Genomic DNA, 20,000 nt, shown 5'->3' with positions numbered 1-20,000 from the left:
TTCAAATGTCCAAATGTCAAAGGAAAGGTAAAAAAAGAACACATAAAAAACACACACAAATCTAGATGAAATCTATATTATTAACAGATAAATACACAAGATGAATAGAAGTAAAGACAACCCTGAACCATCTTCCCATCCACATACTGACATATCTTAATGTGACCATGGATAATGGATATCTACAGATACTAAGAGACTTGTGTACAAAATGACCAAGCGTACCGTAATTTTCGGACTATAAGGCGCACCTGAATATAAGCCGCAGCAGCTAAATTTAATGATGTGTACATATATAAGCCGCACTGGACTATAAGCTGCAGGTGTTTTAATGTTTAATTACCATATGTAAGGGTTCGTGCACAGAGGGGATTGTCAGGAAAGAGATGGCTGTTTGAGGAAGCTCCCATTTTTCTACTTTTTCTCCCCATTTTCAATTTTTCTCCCATCCCAATTTCATATTGGTCGAACGTTGTTAGACCATGCCTCCCACTGGTCGGCTGCAATGTGGACCAAGCCTTGCATCACGTGTGCCCTCCGGTACACGAGGAGGCAGCTGTCGCATCTTTTCACCTGTACAGCGCGATCTCTCAGCGGCGAGGAGTAACGTGTGGGAGGCTCACGCTGCCCCTGTTGCTTCCTGATTCTGCTGTACAGGCGCACCAACCGACCTGTAGGAGTTGCTGTCCACAACGTCCGATCCCCACCCACCGGCTTTCCCACCCCCTAATACTGCCAATTGTATTAGTATGAACGACCAGCCAAGCCGGAAGCAACGCCGAGAGCTGGGCTCGAACCCAGCATCTCCTGCGTTAGTGGCGAGCGCCTTGCCCACTGCGCCACTTAGCCCCCCGGAAGCTCCCATTTATAAAATGTTTTGTTTAAACAGTAACGGTAGCTAGGTACTAACGTTAGCTCACGGAACGATAGCTAGTTAGCCAACACTAGGTAGGTACTATCGTTAGCTCACGGAACGATAGCTAGTTAGCCAACACTAGGTAGGTACTAACGTTAGCTCACGGAACGATAGCTAGTTAGCCAACACTAGGTAGGTACTAACATTAGCTCACGGAACGATAGCTAGTTAGCCAACACTAGGTAGGTACTAACGTTAGCTCACGGAACGATAGCTAGTTAGCCAACACTAGGTAGGTACTAACGTTAGCTCACGGAACGATAGCTAGTTAGCCAACGCTAGGTAGGTACTATCGTTAGCTCACGGAACGATAGCTAGTTAGCCAACACTAGGTAGGTACTAACGTTAGCTCACGGAACGATAGCTAGTTAGCCAACACTAGGTAGGTACTAACATTAGCTCACAGAACGATAGCTAGTTAGCCAACACTAGGTAGGTACTAACGTTAGCTCACGGAACGATAGCTAGTTAGCCAACACTAGGTAGGTACTAACGTTAGCTCACGGAACGATAGCTAGTTAGCCAAAACTAGGTAGGTACTAACGTTAGCTCACGGAACGATAGCTAGTTAGCCAACGCTAGGTAGGTACTAACGTTAGCTCACGGAACGATAGCTAGTTAGCCAACGCTAGGTAGGTACTAACGTTAGCTCATGGAACGATAGCTAGTTAGCCAAAACTAGGTAGGTACTAACGTTAGCTCACGGAACGATAGCTAGTTAGCCAACGCTAGCCAGCACCTGCGAAATCGAATGCCAAACTGATGATATCAGACGTTGATATCAGGAGCTATCAGTAGCTAGCCAGCTAGATAACATTAGACAATGCCCCATGTATTAAACTAAAGTGAATAGTCGACTGGGTCATTTTGTTTAATGCTTCAGTTATGTTGAAAGAGGAGCTCTGAGCTGCTCATGCACTCGACTCTTGCCATAAGGGTTTGTTGACGTGGGTCTGTGAGGGGGAGGAGGAGGGGCAAGGCGTGCACGGCTGCAGCAGATTTACGCGTCTGACCTGACGGTCACAGAGCTGAGGGAGCGCGCCCAGTTAGCTGTAAAAATCCATAGATTAGCCGCACCGTTATATAAGCCGCAGGGTCGAAAAATGGGGAAAAAAGCTGCGTCTTATAGTTAGAAAATTACGGTATATCATATTTCAACATACATATTGGCAGGTTAAAGAGGAACACCACCCACATTAAGAATTCCAATATTTTATTTCCATGGCTGAGCAATTTCAATCAATATTTGCGAACATGAGCCAGACAACTCAGTAGTCAGTTCTGAAACAGAAATTTTTTCCTGCATACTCAGAACATTCCCCTGGGTGCTCTCAATGTCATGTTTCATACTCAGAACATTCCCCTGGGTGCTCTCAATGTCATGTTTCATACTCAGAACATTCCCCTGGGTGCTCTCAATGTCATGTTTCATACTCAGAACATTCCCCTGGGTGCTCTCAATGTCATGTTTCATACTCAGAACATTCCCCTGGGTGCTCTCAATGTCATGTTTCATACTCAGAACATTCCCCTGGGTGCTCTCAATGTCATGTTTCATACTCAGAACATTCCCCTGGGTGCTCTCAATGTCATGTTTCATACTCAGAACATTCCCCTGGGTGCTCTCAATGTCATGTTTCATACTCAGAACTAGGGCTGTCCCTGACTAAGGATTTGGATAGTCGACTTTGATTGGTCGAAATTCGCTGATAGTCGACTGGTAGTCGACAACCCCCCGAATAAAAAAAAATTATAATACACTTTTTAAAAATTTAAAATTTTTAAATAATAATTTTTGGTTTTGCATTAGACTAAGAGGTTGGCAGCTCCTTTCGATCGATTAGTCGACTATTCGGCTAATCGGGGTCAGCCCTACTGAACGTTCCCCTGGGTGCTCTCAATGTCATGTTCCCCATCTCTCCCAATTCGTTGTCTATGGAGAAGCTTCAGACTGATGAAGTTTCAGTTTAAAATCTCAGTTTCAGTGCTCAGGTTTTTGGATTCGGGAGAGAGTTGTGTTTGTGTTCACTAATACTTTTGGTTATATGTTAGACCACAGGAATAAGAGTGAGAGAGAGAGAGCGAGAGAGTACAGGGATAAAGGGAGACCCAGAGAGAGAGAGAGAGAGAGAGGAGGGCATGGCAGGAGACTGTGTTTGTGTGCAGAGTGTTTGTGTGTGCTTTTTTGAGTGAGCGAGCATTGTGTGTTTGTGTGTGTGTTTTGAGTGAGTGAGCATTGTGTGTGTGTGTGTGTTTTGAGTGAGTGAGCATTGTGTGTGTGTGTGTGTTTTGAGTGAGTGAGCATTGTGTGTGTGTGTGTGTGTGTGTGTGTGTGTGTGTGTGTGCATGTCTTACGTGGGGTACTCAGGCACAGTTTCGGTGAAGGCAGGCAGGTTCTTGACGTACTCGTCGTAAAGCCACTTCACCTTAAAGTGGAGGTTCATATAGTCTGCAGTCTTACACAGCTTGTGCTTCTCGTGCTCTGTGGACACATGCGCACGCGCACACACACACACACACACACACACACAGCATTTTAAGCACACCTTGGAGGTATTTTCAGGTTTTTACAGTTTTAAGTGAAAGCTGAAGCAGTGCGTACAGTGAGTGTATGTGTGTGTACATGTATTTATGCTCCGTTGGGACTCATTTATCAATACTTCCATATAGTATGTGTAAATATTGAAAGTTGATTAAACACTGTGCCACAATTTTGGTCAACTATAATCGAATTTGAATCGCAATGTTGGTTCACTTTGATTCAAAGGGTGATTTGTGTCGAGATTATGAACAATATTCAAGCATTTATAACTAGTTATTGTAGAGGTCATTCTTTCTTCTTAAAACTAACCAGTGCAGCTTTATAAGTATAATTAAAAAATCTCTGTACAGATTTTTTGCTTGATAAATGAGAGTCAATGCGTGCATGTGCGAATGTGTGTGTGTGTGCGTATGGTCCACAAAAGCTGTGTAAATACAATATTAACTGACTGAACAACTGAGTGGGCAGCATCTATCCATTCTTAGTACAGTTGGTGAACAGCATGATGATATTGCAGCTCCGTCCACTGAGAACAGACAGCAAAGCCGTGCAGGGAACCCACCAGAGCCAGCGTGAAGACACAGTTATGTTACCACATTAATTAAAGACCCACTCCTCTGATTTATTTTCACTCGATCGGGTTATATGAATTAAAGACCCACTCCACAGATAATTTTTTCACTAGATGGGGTTATATGAATTAAAGACCCACTCCACTGATTTATTTTCACTAGATGGGGCTATATGAATTAAAGACTCACTCCACAGATTTCTTTTCACTAGATGGGGTTATATGAATTAAAGACCCACTCCACAGATACATTTTTACTAGATGGGGTTATATTTTTGGTGGAGTGGGGGGTGGTTATGTTTGCATCACTGATTGGGCCTTTAAGTCCTAATCAAACTGGATTGGTTTTATTGGAGGAGGACCTGCAATCATTATTACTTATTATTACTATTATCCAGTACAAATCTATGATTCGTCTGCAATTTGTTTCCGGAAAGCCAGGAAAATAAAACAACCCACAGAAAATGACCTGTTTTCCAGCAAGCTTGAAGGTTATCTGATAATAATAATAATAATAATATAATAAACTTTATTTGTATAGCAATCAAGCTGGAATGGATCTCTCTCTACCAACAATGCAGACTCTCTAGTCACTCTGGGTAGCAGCGTCTGCTAAACACCCCAATGTCATCATGTCATATGAGCACAAACCAGGTAAACTAGTAGTCCATACGGACAAGGATTATAAGAAACACATTGCGTCTGCCTTCAGAAACTGTATAGAAAACATAAAGTTTCTGTCTTCAGATGTCATCACCACACTACTTTCATCTATGTTTTTTTAACCCTCCAGTCACCCATGTCGCAGTTATATTATCGTATAGCTTACGCTCTGCTCTCTTGGAACTATCCCTTTATCCAATCTAATAATGAATACTTTTCTCCACATGCACACACCCATCCGCCTGGCCACACCCACATCCGCTCCTCTACATAAGCGGGGTCGTGGCCACACCATCAGCTCCTTCCCTATTTTCACCACCGTAAAGTGTCTGTAACACACCACTTTAAGTTGTTGGAAAGGAGCTACGTTGACATTGTATCTTTGTTTTTTCTCTCTTGCAAATTTACGAAAAAATTAAGAGATAATGTCTTCACCGTTGGAGGGTCTAGACGCTCACAACGTTACCCTCCACCAGCGCTTCACTATCGCAGCGTCCTCCGTGCGTCGTGGGGTATCTCTGGTTCCGCGGTCGTGGCAGCCAGGTGCGCCTGGGCGGAGCCCGGTGGTGAGTTTGCCTCGCCGAGGGGCCGTTGAGCCTCCATCGCCAGTGGACAGTAGGCCGACAGCACCTCTGGTGGCCGAGGATTTGCATCGCAGACTCTTTGCCTCGGCTCGCTCTCGTCGTAAGGTGGCGAGCAGCAGGGGTGAACGGCCTGGTTGTAGTGTTGTGCTGGAGCCGGACGAGAGTTCTCTTGCCTCTTCTCCATTTCCGATGGAAACTGAGGATTACATGGAGGGGGCGGGAGCTCTCTTGTTCGAAGCCCCAGTGGAGACGTATCACTCTCCCCCTCTGGGAGTGGCAGGGGGTGCTGCGTCTCCTTGGGGTCCATGTACTCCAGGGTTGGGTTAGAACCTCCGACCCCGAGACAAGATGCCCAGCTATCTGCCGCGTCGGACGTTGGCGCGAGGGACGCGAGTGACGTGGAGGAAGGTATGCAAGGGGAGTTGCTTGCCTTGTTCCCCGAGCTCATGGCGGCCGCCGCAGCCGCTAATGACCGCCTGTTCCTGATGACATGATAGGTCATCTCTGGCAACGTCGTCCTGTGAGAGAGACGGGCGTTGTCTGCCCATTCTTCCCAGCAATGGAGGCTTACGTGGCACAGGGACAGGTAATCTCCCGCATCATTGGCCTTACCCCCGCTTACGTGCCAGTCACGCGGGTGGTGGGTTTGGTCCAGGGGCTTAAGGACGGGGTGCCTCGGCTTGATAGCCCGATGGCATCCATACTTTGCCCCGAAATGGTGTGGGAGCCGTTAAGGAAGCCGGTTCCCCAGGGGAAGTCGGCTAGGCAGTTGGCATCGTGGAGTGACCAGGTGTACATCGCCTCGACACGGAGCCTGGCTGCGACCTCCAACATCGCGCAGCTGGCGCGCTACATGTCGGGGCTGATGGCGGGCAGGTCGGTATTGGATGACCATCAACGATACCTTCACGCCCAGGTGGCTGGAGCCATCCTGCACCTTACCCAGCTGCAGGCGACAGCCGCCGGGAAGGAGCGCGCCCTGGCCATTCTCATCCAGCGCCACCTTTGGCTGGAGCAGGCGCGGGTGCCGGACCACAGGAGGATTCCGCTGCTCACGGCCCCCCTCTCCGATGCTGAATTATTCGGGTCGGCCATGCAGCAGATGACGGCAGCCTGCAGGGAGATGGAGGAGGAGCGCTCCGTGCTCCAGCCACATTTCCCCGACCCGATGCCACCGGTGATGTCCGGAAGAAGCAACGCCGGCAGAGGGCCGCGACCGTTGCCTCCACCACCACCGCCGCCGCTGCTGGGCCTTCAGCGAAGAAGGCCAGGAGTGGAGGGAGTGCCGCGACCGCTGCAGCCAGTCGCCCTGCGCCCGGAGGGTACGGTAGGGATCGACGTGACCAGGCTCCCCAGCACCGTCCCTCCGGGCCGGCTCCCCGTGGGGGCAAACAGCGCTCGGCATGCGGCAGGGGCCGCTAGTGACTCCCCTGTTTACCCCTGCCCCCTGGTGAGGGACTGTTTTTTGTTACAAAACGTGTGTTTATTCACTATATATTGGGGATACGATGTATAACCCTCACCTCACCTAGCTGTGGGGTTGTGTGTTTGCTTAGGGAGTGGGGCAGTTTTCTTTGAAAATAGTTTTCTGGTCGCTATATATATGTGTGCTTAGCAAGGCCTGTGGCTAGCACTCGGTCAAAAGACTTGTTTTCTCTCATCATAAAAGACGGCGTTCTTCTTGCAGTAGTAAGAGTGAACTTTACCTTTTTTATCTGAGGGGGTTGTGTGTATTCTGTTACGTTTGGGAAACATGGCATCGAGTCCACAACTAGGTTGAGTGTTAGCCTACAGAAGTAATCACATATGTAGCTTGTACCGAGGTCTTTAGACCCTCTCTTTAACGTCTATATATTTTTTCTTTACTTGGTAAAGGTATAAAAATGCAAGTGGCGAATTCACACATGAGCCTAAAGCCTTGTATAAAAACCAGTTTTTTACACAAACGAGTTTATCGTCTGTGGCTGGCGTGAAACTGTTAAGCTTATCCTAGAGAGGATATGCTTTTTCATGTAGCATGCTAGACCAGGGGTTCCCAAACTTTTCAGGCCACGACCCCCAAATAACGGTGTCAGAGAGCCGCGACCCCCACTATTATAGGAGGTAAAAAAAATTTAAAGGTATGGTTGAAACATGCAAACGTTCAAACGCACACACACTAATAAGCATTGGAGGCTTTTAACCAGGGCCGGACTGGGGAAATCAAATAACATTTATTTATAAGGAATCAAATAAAGAAATCATTCAGGCCAGGAAATAAAGTGCAAAATATAGCCCCAGTCAGGCCACTTTTTAGGCAGGGGGTCTGGGGGTCCCCCACCAGGAAATTTTTTGTTACAAAGACTTAATTTCCTGCATTCTGGTGCAGGAGTTTTTAAATTTGTACCCTTTAAATGCCAGTGTTTGTGATGGCATCACAAATTATTGTTAAAAAAACAGGCTAGCATAAATGATTAGCAACAACACTGATTTTGATGGATTTTCTGTTTTTTTGTAATGTCAGATTGAAAAAAATACAATATTTTATTCAACTTCAGCCCTGATCATAACACCACATATTAATTTTATAATTCTAACCCTTTAAATGCCAGTGTGTGTGATGGCATATATTTGCAATATATCAAATGCAAAGTAGATTTTTCTGGGGAGGATTATTCTCCACTTGCACAACCTAAAAGTAGGCACTTCCGGCTGACTTCCGGTTGCCAATGGTACTTCCTGTCCCATCCAAATACATTGGTTTTAGCTACTTTTCTCCCCTTATTTAAACAACTTTGTCGTCACAGAGAGGCAATGAACCGTTTGTATTATTATAGTATAGAATGTATTTAATAAGCAAACGTTTGTCAGCAGGGTTTTTGGGCTGTATTTCATGTAAAAACGTTCACTGTTAGTTTACTTGCTCACGCTAATTAAGGCTAATGCTGGCTAACAGAAGCTAGCGCAAGAAACGACGCCGCAAAGTATTGTTTATAGTGCATTTCTTGCCACCTTATAGCATTTGTACATTTGTATGACAGTCTATAATGCTCCCGTGAGGTTTTTCCGGATGTTTTGGTAATGATTTTCACTATAAAATCATATTTCTAAATGACAGGAAGTTGATGAAAACTGGCCAGAATAGCTTTGAGCTAACTATCTTTGCCGATGCATTCCATTCTAAACGTAACGTTAGTTGTTCAAAACATTACCCGTCTATATAATTTGTTCCTCAACATTAGCTTCTAACTGTAGCAGGCTGCAGCTTGCTGGCTAACGTTAGCTTCTAAATGTAGCAGGCTGCAGCTTGCTGGCTAACGTTAGCTTCTAACTGTAGCAGGCTGCAGCTTGCTGGCTAACGTTAGCTTCTAACTGTAGCAAGCTGCAGCTTGCTGGCTAACGTTAGCTTCTAATTGTAGCAGGCTGCAGTTAGTTTACAAAACATTACCCGTCTATATAACGTTGAGGAACAAATTATATAGACGGGTAATGTTTTGAACAACTAACGTTACGTTTAGAATGGAATGTATCGGCAAAGATCGTTAGCTCAAAGCTATTCCGGACAGTTTTCATCAACTTCCTGTCATTTAGAAATATGATTTTATAGTGAAAATCATTACCAAAACGTCCGGAAAAACCTCACGGGAGCATTATAGACTGTCATACAAATGTACAAATGCTATAAGGTGGCAAGAAATGCACTATAAACAATACTTTGCGGCGTCGTTTCTTGCAATGCATCGGCAAAGATCGTTAGCTCAAAGCTATTCCGGACAGTTTTCATCAACTTCCTGTCATTTAGAAATATGATTTTATAGTGAAAATCATTACCAAAACGTCCGGAAAAACCTCACGGGAGCATTATAGACTGTCATACAAATGTACAAATGCTATAAGGTGGCAAGAAATGCAATATAAACAATACTATGCGGCGTCGTTTCTTGCGCTAGCTTCTGTTAGCCAGCATTAGCCTTAATTAGCGTGAGCAAGTAAACTAACAGTGAACGTTTTTACATGAAATACAGCCCAAAAACCCTGCTGACAAACGTTTGCTTATTAAATACATTCTATACTATAATAATACAAAAGTTTCATTGCCTCTCTGTGACGACAAAGTTGTTTAAATAAGGGGAGAAAAGTAGCTAAAACCAATGTATTTGGATGGGACAGGAAGTACCATTAGCAACCGGAAGTCAGCCGGAAGTGCCTACTTTCAGGTTGTGCAAGTGGAGAATTACAAGCTAGCATGTGTCAATGATTAGCAACAACACTGATTTTGATGGATTTTTTGTTTTTTGTAAGGCTCCTGCCTCCACCAATCACATGCGGCTCCCTTTGTGTGTGTGTGAAAGCAAGAGAGAGAAAGAGAGATAGTTCTCCAACTTGTGTGAGTTGCAGTGATCTCCTGGTTGTTCCCCATCTAGGTTATCTAACTATTGCGCTGCTGCAACTGGCCTGGCCTGCTCTAAGTTCAGTGGCCTGACAAAAAAAATCATCTGGCGACCCCCCCCCACTTTGGGAACGCTAGACAACTGGTATCATGCGCTGCTTGTTGTTTTCATCGTATCCGGGGTGTGGGGTCATAGGGGGTGAACTGATAAACCCCTCCCCTTTTTACTGATTGGCCAGGGGGCTGGGCCTCCTGTTCGTCGGTCTTCCTGTCACACTGTGGGGTCAGCGCGTCACAGGGAGGGGAAAGGGGGGGGGGGGGGGCGGAGGGGAGTTCCCTGGTCCCACGCCATATTTGGATAGGTGGGTCACGGGATTTCCCCGGCCATAGAATACGTCACTGGGCACGTTTCTATTGGTCATGAGACTTCCGTGAGTTCTTTCAGGCTCCATGCTATGGACCACTGTCATTGTCAAGATTGGGTGATGCGATGCGTTGGAAACTGTTCGTTTTCTGCTCTGCTCTCTATTTAAATATGTATTGAGCTTTTGGTCACGTGGCTCAATGTTTACATATATCTTTTCAATTGTTACTCACGTGGAAGGTCTCTCTGGGGGTTTCCCTGTCTTCCCTCTTATATACAGAGCGGTGTTGACAGGGTTTTTTCCCTCTGACGAGTCATATGGGACCCATATCTGTGTCTTGTTTGGCCGGCTTCCTGCCGCTCGTCCCAGACGGCATGGAGGGAACGTTGTCTGGTTTCTTATTAGAATTACCATTGATGTGTTTTTTGGGTCTCGATGTGTACATAGCGCTGACCCTGGGTGCATACCTACCCCCCTCTTAGGACTGGGGATGGCGGCGTGACTAGGACACAGGACTGGTTCTGGTCGCGCCGGACCAGGTCAGTTAACCTGTTGTCCGCCGGGGCGCAGATCTGCTGTTCTGGTACCCTGAAGGACTTTGTGCTTTTCCGGGGGGAAAATGCCGGGTCGGCCCGGGCGTCATGGGGATTGATATTATGGATGTGTGTGTCATAGGTATGACACTACGAGTTGTCCTTCACAGTTTGTGCTTGGTCCATATTGTGTTGTACCTTGTGCTGTGCTAAGGGGACTGGTCCTTCTCCATTCGTTTTCGCCCCTCCCTTCCCCTGGATGGGAGGGGGCTATCGAGGAGGTTTTCTATTGAACCCCTCTGGCATCCCTGTGTAGGTTCCGGTCCGCCGGGCCCAGGTCCGAACTCGTTCTCGTCGACCTGTTGGCCTGGGTTAACCCCTTTGAAAACTGAAACACTTGTACTGCCTGTATAGCCGGTGTATACGCGCAGTTATGTTTCTGAGTTTTTTCTTGGTGGGTTAAAGGAACAACCGCCTCCTGTTAAACTAAACATAGGGGGGTGGTTGGTTCCCCGGTGTGTTGGTAGCAGAGTCGACTCTCGGGTTGAGGCCGGGCTTGACCCCGTCTGCCCGCAAGTGTGCCCCTGCACCTTTCATGACGTCTGCCAATCGTGTCAGCCTTCTCTTGAACCTCGACCTCACTAGAGGGGTCGGGTTTGTGGAGGTTGCGACATGGTGCACAGCATACCGAATGCCCTTTCCGCCGGGGTGCTGTTTCACAGTAGACCCCTTGGGCGCCTGTCTAGTCCGCAGTGCTCCGGGCACAGGTCGAGTTATGCTCTTGGGGTCTGTTGCCTGGATTGAGGGATCAACCTCTTTGGGGGTTGTCTCCCCGGCACGCCGACTGGCCCCGCAGTGTTGTGGGGGTGTAGCCTCTTGTGGAGTGCTTCAGGGCGGCGTGTCGTAGGGAGGAAGGGCCTGCTCTTGGATTGGGCCCTGTCCGATACGCTGGCGATGTGGGGGGTGGTGTCACCAGTGACCGTCTGGTGGGGTCCCGATGCTACGGCATTGTTGGCCTCACCGGGCCCCCTTTTTCGGGGGGCCCTGGCCCTCAGGCTGTTCCTGGGGCTGGGTCCTCCTCCTTGCTCTGCTGCTACGGCCTTGCCACAGGGTTGGGTTCTTGACCTTTGACCCCGTGATGTTGGGGGCTGTGACAGGGGTGTTTTGCTTCCCGTCCGTTCCCTGGTGGCATGTGGGATGCGCGCCTGAGTGGTCGCGGGTCCTTCTGTGTGAAGGTAAGTCCCACGGTCTTCTCACCCTGTGCGTTTGAGGTGCTAAACCCTCTTCGCACAGTCTGATCCGATTCCCTCCCGTCCTCCTCTAGGGGGGTCCTGGGGGCTCGGGTCCTCCCCGGTTTTTTTTGGATAGCCATGGGCGGAGTTTATGGGGGTGCATTGCACCCCCTGGTGGCCGGGGGTGAAATTGCTTAAAAAAAAAAAAAAAAAAAATTATTGTGAAAGGGGTTAACGCGCGGCCAAGCACCAAGCAGCAGCAGCAGAATGCCCCGCGCGATAGATTGTAACGCTTGTACAAAGCCACTTATTCTGAGATGATAATTAATGTATCTGGATAACCAATGCACGGATTTTGTCGAGGCAGGTAGCGTTATTTCGGGAAAATTGATATCTATAGTCTGGTATATTTTTCGTCCACGAAAAATGGAGGCTGTAATAATTATTATTGCTCGAGACCGAGAGTCTCTATGAATAATAATAATTAGAGCCTCCATTTTTCAAGTCAGTTAAAAATGATCCCCCGTAGTGCTGTGTGTGTGAGTGTGTGTGTGTGCTGCTGTACTACCTAAATAAAATAAAAAATTAGGGGTTAGGGCATTGTAAAAACGCTAAAATAATAAAATAAAGGTCAAAAAAATCGCGCGCACCGGCTGCGCGTGCGCGCGGGTATCGTTCGCCAAGCAGTCGCACCCCCTGGCGTCAAGTTCAAACTACGCCTATGTGGATAGCGTTGGCTAGATTTTATGTATATGCCAAAAAAGTTGCTCTTGGACTCACATTACAATAATCCATGTTAGTTTTTTTTTAAACAATCACTATTAAGCGTGTGAACAACAAGCGTCACACCTTTCACCCTAGTCGCAGAACTGGACAGGTTAGGGTTAGGGTAACCCTAGGGTTAGGGTTAGGGTAACCCTGGGGTAACCCTAACCCTAACCCTAACCACAACCCTAACACTAATTTAAGAAATGGTTAAAATCCTGAAAATGAATAAATATTCGATATGTATGGTGTGGACTGAAGTTAATAATGATATTCATGAGAAAATTGGAACAATACATGAAAAATATGTTTTACTGAGATCGCAGTTTCGGTCACTAGGGAGACAGATAGTGGGTTTTTTGAAGGGTGACTGGAGGGTTAATACTATTATATATTAGATTACTGGTTGCCAGTGCACGTGAGCAGCGCGGCGCGTGAGCGGCGCGGGGAGCGGAGCGGGCGGTTTTGACATGAGCGAGGAGTGGGTTTTAAAATGGGTCGGCGCGACGTCCGGAGCGAGAGTTCTCCTCCGCTCCAATCCACTCCAGGCCGCTCACAGTGGTTTAACACTGATGTAATATACATGTAGTACAATGCCAAAGCAACAGATGGCGATGTACAAACATGAAGGCCATTTTCAACCAATGAGAGGGGTGAACCTGTGATATCCTGTTCAGGCTTTGTCACTCACATCCTGTTAGAAAAAGTTTTGACGCCATTGTTGTTGTTGTTAGCTTACATGCTAACGTTAATGGCAGCGACCATAGCATTGTGGCTAGGCTAGCTATCATCGCTTAATAGAGCTAGTGAATGGATAAACAACGTTATTACCATTGCAGAATGGGTACAATTACAATGCGGCTCAATACAAACAATTGTTAAGGGGCCCAGGGGGTGTAGACTGTTGTAGTTTGAGCTAATTTACACCATGCTCCAAAAAGAAAAAAAAAATCTGACGAGCGATGTGGCGCGGGGAGCGGGGAGCGCTCGATTCAAGGTGAGCGGTGAGCGACTTGGGGGCGGGGTCAACATGAGCGATTAGCGGAGCGGACCAAGCTTTAAAGTGCGAAGAGCGGATTTCTCGCCCGCGCCGATACGCTCACGTGGCCTGCTGGTTGCCCAGTCATATATTGAATATTCTCTAAAGTCCTAATGTAAGAATTGTATATATGTAAATTTACTGTCATGTTTTACTTACAATATTCCAGTAGACCATATAAAAAACCTGTAAGATATGAATACATATTTTCCACTTGGGTAGATTGTTGAAAAGTGCCCAGCGTGTAGGACTTTGACAGGAAGGAGATGAATGAAGGAACACACCCTGAGGCAGCCTTTATTGTTGCAGGAGATTTTAATCACTCCAACCTAAAGTCTGTTCTCCCCAAATTTCACCAGGATGTCTCTTGCCCCACAAGAGGAGACAGGACATTAGACCAAATTTACACCAATATAGCTGATGCATACCAAACTATCGCCCTCCCCCACCCGGGACAATCTGACCACCTCTCTCTGTTCATGCTCCCAGTACACGGGTCTCTGCCTGTCTGTCCGAAGTCTCTGCCTGGATGACGACCGACCACCTCAAACTGAACCTAAGCAAAGCGGAGTTGCTTCACCTCCCGGCCAAGTCCTCCCCGCTGACCGACCTTTCCATCACAGTGGAGAATGTAGCCGTGGCTTTGTCCCCGACCGCCAAGAGAAGCCGGCTATTCTCTGTCCTCGCCCCACAATGGTGGAACAAACTTCCCACCACAGTTAGGACAGCGGAAACCCGACTAATCTTTCTCCGTCGACTAAAAACACACACTAATCAATATCTGAAAGAAAAATAAAGAAAAATAACCTTTGCACTGTCTTTTACTAGTACTTTTCCACTACATAATCTTCCTTGCCTATATTACTACATACTATACTATGTCTCTACTATATTATACCTACTGCTTCACTGTCTACTCATATACGCTGTATGATAGCATGTACAACAATGCTGTATATATCACACATTTAAATCTTTATATATATACCCATATTTGTCTGAATATACCTGCACATAGCCCTTAGCTCTGTATGATGGCATGTACTAATGCTGTATATACCATAGATATATATACCGGTATATATATATGTTCATTCTCCGAAAAGTACATGGATCTCGGCCCACCTGAGCAGATATAATGGAGCGAAAGTGCATGCAGTGTTTCTGTTACAATTTACATTGTTACTGTGACATCTCTTTAGTTTAGACTAGAGAGACTACACAACTTTTCAAACGCCTCCCGTGAGAATCACACTGAATAACCCGCTGGCCAGTTAGGATTTTCATTATAACGTTACGCACTGCTCGTCTTGATTCCCTCTTCCCCCCTCTCATCAACCATATATATGGGGGCTATCCATGCGTTAATCTCTGTCAATATTCACATTGTGGATATTAGCCTACATTCTGCATGAATTTAGCTTTTCCGTTATCCAAATGACCCGAAAGCTAGGAAGATATGGGAACCGTGAAATTAATGGGAAATAAAACAACTCTCCAGGCGATACCAATACAGAACCTCAGAAAGACATTGTATTTCAATAGAAGGACGACCAGCCTATAGCCAGACATCATGGATGAAGCCAGTGTATGCAATTTGAAAACCAACTCAATGCATTTTGGGTGCGTTCCCACCTGTATTTAGAGCAGATTTTATCCTAATGGCAGGTGGAAACATGCAGAGACTGCCAGATACCCTTTGTTACAGACAATACCTGTATTATGTGCAGCTAAGAGCTGATACTTGATCAGGAAACATACATACTTACACCCACACAAACATGCACACACACACACACACTTTTTGAACAGTCAGCTGGTTCTTTTAGCGTTTATCGCTTTTTCTGGTCAAGCATGACCGACAGAAACAGGTTGAATGGGGTATAGATCGGGGGAAAGACACTCTGAGAAAATACGGCGAGTCCGGGAGTCGAACTCGTGTACGTACCCCAGATCCGTGACGCGCACGGTTGTCCCCGACGCCGAAATAGCGTCCGATGTACGCGGTGAGCTACTGGAGCTCCCCCACACACACACTTTTTAAAGATGCACACAATAATCTCCATCTTTCTTGTAAACACAGACACACACATACATATTTATAAGATACACACACGAATCTCCATCTTTCTTGTAAACACACACACACACACACACACAGACACACACACACACAGACACATACTGTACACTCACTTTTCTAAGATACACACAACACACACATGTCTTACCAGCATAAAACTCTATTCTGCGGATGCAGAACGTGGTGGGAGCTGAGACAGCGACAGGAATGAGAGGAACATGGAAATTAAGACACTTAAATGAACACCACGCAGAGGTAAGGAGAGAAAGAAAGAAAGGACGAGGGAGACAGATAATAACAACAAAGAGATAAGAGGAACACAAAGAAGACATGAAAGGGAGTGGAACGTGGATGAGTGACCTGGTGAGTGATGGTGAAGATGGAGAGAACAAAGGGAAAGAAGGGATGGAGGATAAGGGGAGAGAGGGAGAGCGAGAAAGAGGGAGAGAACAGACAAGGCGTGGAATAGATAGCTGTGTGTGTATGTGTGTGTGTGTGTGTGTGTGTGTGTGTGTGTGTGTGTGTGTGTGTGTGTGTGTGTGTGTGTATGTGTGTGTCAGTTCAGTACTGGGACTTGAATTGGACTTCACGCTATTCTATTTAAGTCATCAAGAAGTCATCAAGACAAGTGTCTTGTATAGTATAATATATAAGAGGGGGTATGTATATATATTAGGGCTGTCCCCGACTAAGGATTTGGATAGTCGACTATGATTGGCCAAAATTTGCCGTCAGGCGACTATTAGTCAAAAAAATTTATTAAAATATATAATATATATATATATATATATTTTTTTTTATCATTCCATTTGGGCTGTGGGGGGTGCTTAATGTCTGAAGGAGGCGACTGAAGGCTTCTTGTCCTCTGCAAAAGCATGCAATTGGTCCACTGATGGATACATCTTGATATTTGTCTAGTCTAGTCGTGTGTTCATTAGATGGGTGAAATCCTCTTTCAGTGCCTCTGTGCCTGTTTTCTTAGGCAGTTAGCCTCTGGTATGCGTGCCATTAGCGTTAGCCACGCTTCTAGGCCTCTTTTCTTTTGGAAAGAATGATACAAAAAAAATTAAAAAATTATTATATATATATATATATTTTTTTTTACTAAGAGGTTGGCAGTTGACTACGGCTCCTTTCGACCGATTAGTCGACTAATCGACTAATAGGGGTCAGCCCTAATATTAGGGGTGGAACGGTTCACAAAATGGACGGTTCGGTTCGTATCACGGTTTTGGGGTCACGGTTTTCGGTTCGGTTCGATATACGTTGTTTTTTATATAAAAAAAATGTTAACACTCAAAAGTCTAAACATGCTTCTCATTTATTAAAAAAAATAAATAAAAAAAAAGGTTTACAGTGTTACAGTGTTTACAGCCTTAAATAATGTTTGGCACACAAAGACCGAACTGTCTGAAAAATATAGGCTACATTTGTCAAAGTATTAATTTAGTGCAAACAAACAATATGCTCAGCCAGCACTAGACTTTCCTTTCTTTAACCCTTTATCTGCCAGGGATTATTCTGATCTTAATCCACTGTCTGCCAGTACTGTAAGTCTATGGAGATGTTCCCCTTCTTTGCAGGGCTATAACTTTTTAAATTGTATTGCTAAATTGACATTACTATGGCCCATTCAACGTCAAGTATCCATCGTTTAGGATGTAGCAACGTTCTACTTTTTCATTCACATATTCATACTAAAATACGGTCTAAAGTATAAATATGTTTTTATCGTTTTCTGCAGCATTCTGCAGAACGTGATTTATAGCCACAAATACATATATTAGATCATCAAATGTAGTTTGATACCGATTGACGTCAGATACAAAATTTCAATATAACAAGGTCCTAAGCGTCATGCCTCATCATCTGCTGGTGACCGGAGGGGGGGGGGGTTATAAGTCCGTGGCCGACGTTAAATCATTCATGTAGTATGGGCGATACATAGATCACAGCAGTTTATATGGATCATAATATTCAAACACGCTGAAACTTACCGCAGCTTCCTCTGACCGTTGGGTGGTCAGCGTGAAGCAGAAAGTTCGCGATTATGGGATGTTGATATATGCGATCCATGTCCAGGTTGTATAATGCTTAGGGATGTCCGATATTATCGGCCGATATCGGCAGTAAAATGTGATATCGGAAAATATCGGTATAAAAAAAAAAAAAAAAAAAAAAAAAAAAAATTACATTTATTTAACCTTTATTTACCCAGGCAAGCAAGTAAGAACCAATTCTTATTTTATTTATTGTCAAAAGTATGCATGTTGGTTTAATTCAACAACAAGAGATATGTAATGTTAATTTTTACTTTTTTAATTATCATATTTTGCACAGATAATGCTTACATTTAGAAAGCCTTTTGAATGCATCCAGTGAAATTATTAATTACCTGAAATTATTCAGTTTTTTTGGGGGGAAACCCTGCATATATCGGTATCGGTTGATATCGGTATCGGTATCGGTATCGAAATTAAGAGTTGGACAATATCGGAATATCGGTATCGGTAAAATAGCCAATATCGAGCATCCCTAATAATGCTATATGCGTCCAAATCATGTTGTTTATCGAGTTATTGGCAACGGATTGCTGTCCAGTGTGTCGAGCTGGAGTCCCGCTAACGATAGCGAGTGCCCGGACCGAATATGGATGAGCACCACTTCCGGCGTGTCACTTCCTGTTTGGGCGATCCGCCAATCGGCCACCAGATGGCGCTCTTGAACCGTTGGAGAGTTGAGAGGAGATCAACAGGGGATCTCAAGTCTCCGTGGGTGAAATATGATTGCCATCACAGATTTTTGAAATATTGATCTCAAAGACGCCTTACGGCGTCATTGGCAGATTACGCATGGCGAGCAATGACGTGGGAACACGTTCTTGGCGAGAAAAGGGTTAATATAAACACAAAAAAACAATGTCAACAATGTTTAAATTCCCTGATCGTCAGTTCTTAATGGAAAGATTCGTTTTCGGCTTGAAATTAAAGTGCAGTATTTGAAATACAATGAAAGGAATATGGCTGGATTTCTTATCAAAGGGAAAAGTGTCACTGTTATTTAAAATAAATAAATAAACAAATTAGAAGGCCATCATCAAGAGTTAATTTTCATAACGCGATCATTTAATTAATCTAATTAACGCGATAAACTGACAGCCCTAATATATATAATTAAAGAGGGGGTATATGTATATATATATATATATATATATATATATATATATATATATATATATATATATACAAGAGGGGGTATGTCGTTTTGCACTCCAACTCAAGGCACCCAAACGAGTCTGGTTAAAAAAAGAAAGAAAGCACTAACAGAGGGGCACGGGTCTATCTGAGGTGTATATAATTAAAGAGGGGGTATGTATATATATATATAACAGAGGGACACAGGTCTATCTGAGGTGTATATAATTAAAGAGGGGGTATGTATATATATATATAACAGAGGGACACAGGTCTATCTGAGGTGTATATAATTAAAGAGGGGGTCTGTATATATATAACAGAGGGACACGGGTCTATCTGAGGTGTATATATATATAATTAAAGAGGGGGTATGTATATATATATATATAACAGAGGGGCACGGGTCTATCTGAGGTGTATATAATTAAAGAGGGGGTATGTATATATATATATAACAGAGGGACACAGGTCTATCTGAGGTGTATATAATTAAAGAGGGGGTCTGTATATATATATATAACAGAGGGACACGGGTCTATCTGAGGTGTATATATATATAATTAAAGAGGGGGTATGTATATATATATATAACAGAGGGACACGGGTCTATCTGAGGTGTATATATATATAATTAAAGAGGGGGTATGTATATATATATATAACAGAGGGACACAGGTCTATCTGAGGTGTATATAATTAAAGAGGGGGTATGTATATATATATATATATATATATAACAGAGGGACACGGGTCTATCTGAGGTGTATATAATTAAAGAGGGGGTATGTATATAATATATATAACAGAGGGACACAGGTCTATCTGAGGTGTATATAATTAAAGAGGGGGTATGTATATATATATATATATATATATATATATATATATATATATATAACAGAGGGACACAGGTCTATCTGAGGTGTATGTAAGGGATAATGTATAGCTACGAGGTCATTGTCGCAAAATAATTGACCGACACGGAGTTTAGAATACCTAGCCGCCTCGCCGAGGTGTTCTTTAAACGTAGTGAAGGTCAATTATTTTGCGACAATGACCGAGTATAGCTATACATTATCCCGCTTATTACATGGCTAACTTACTAACAATATACCTAATTCATTTTACACCATCGACAAGA

The 20,000-nt window shown here is 44.5% G+C and overlaps 1 protein-coding gene across 1 annotated transcript in view; it reads right to left on the bottom strand.

Moving 5' to 3' along the window:
- Positions 1–20,000, bottom strand: part of unc13ba (unc-13 homolog Ba (C. elegans)) — a 516,655-nt gene that overhangs the window by 86,753 nt on the left and 409,902 nt on the right. The window contains exon 26 of the mRNA XM_084308024.1: positions 3,272–3,398. Within this exon, the coding sequence (XP_084164150.1) occupies positions 3,272–3,398 (127 nt within the window). The remainder of the gene's footprint in view (positions 1–3,271; positions 3,399–20,000) is intronic.

Source organism: Notolepis coatsorum (genome assembly GCF_963971535.1).
Source record: "Notolepis coatsorum genome assembly, chromosome: 2".
NCBI classification, from domain to species: Eukaryota; Metazoa; Chordata; class Actinopteri; order Aulopiformes; family Paralepididae; genus Notolepis; species Notolepis coatsorum.
This window is presented reverse-complemented; position numbering and strand designations above follow the sequence as displayed.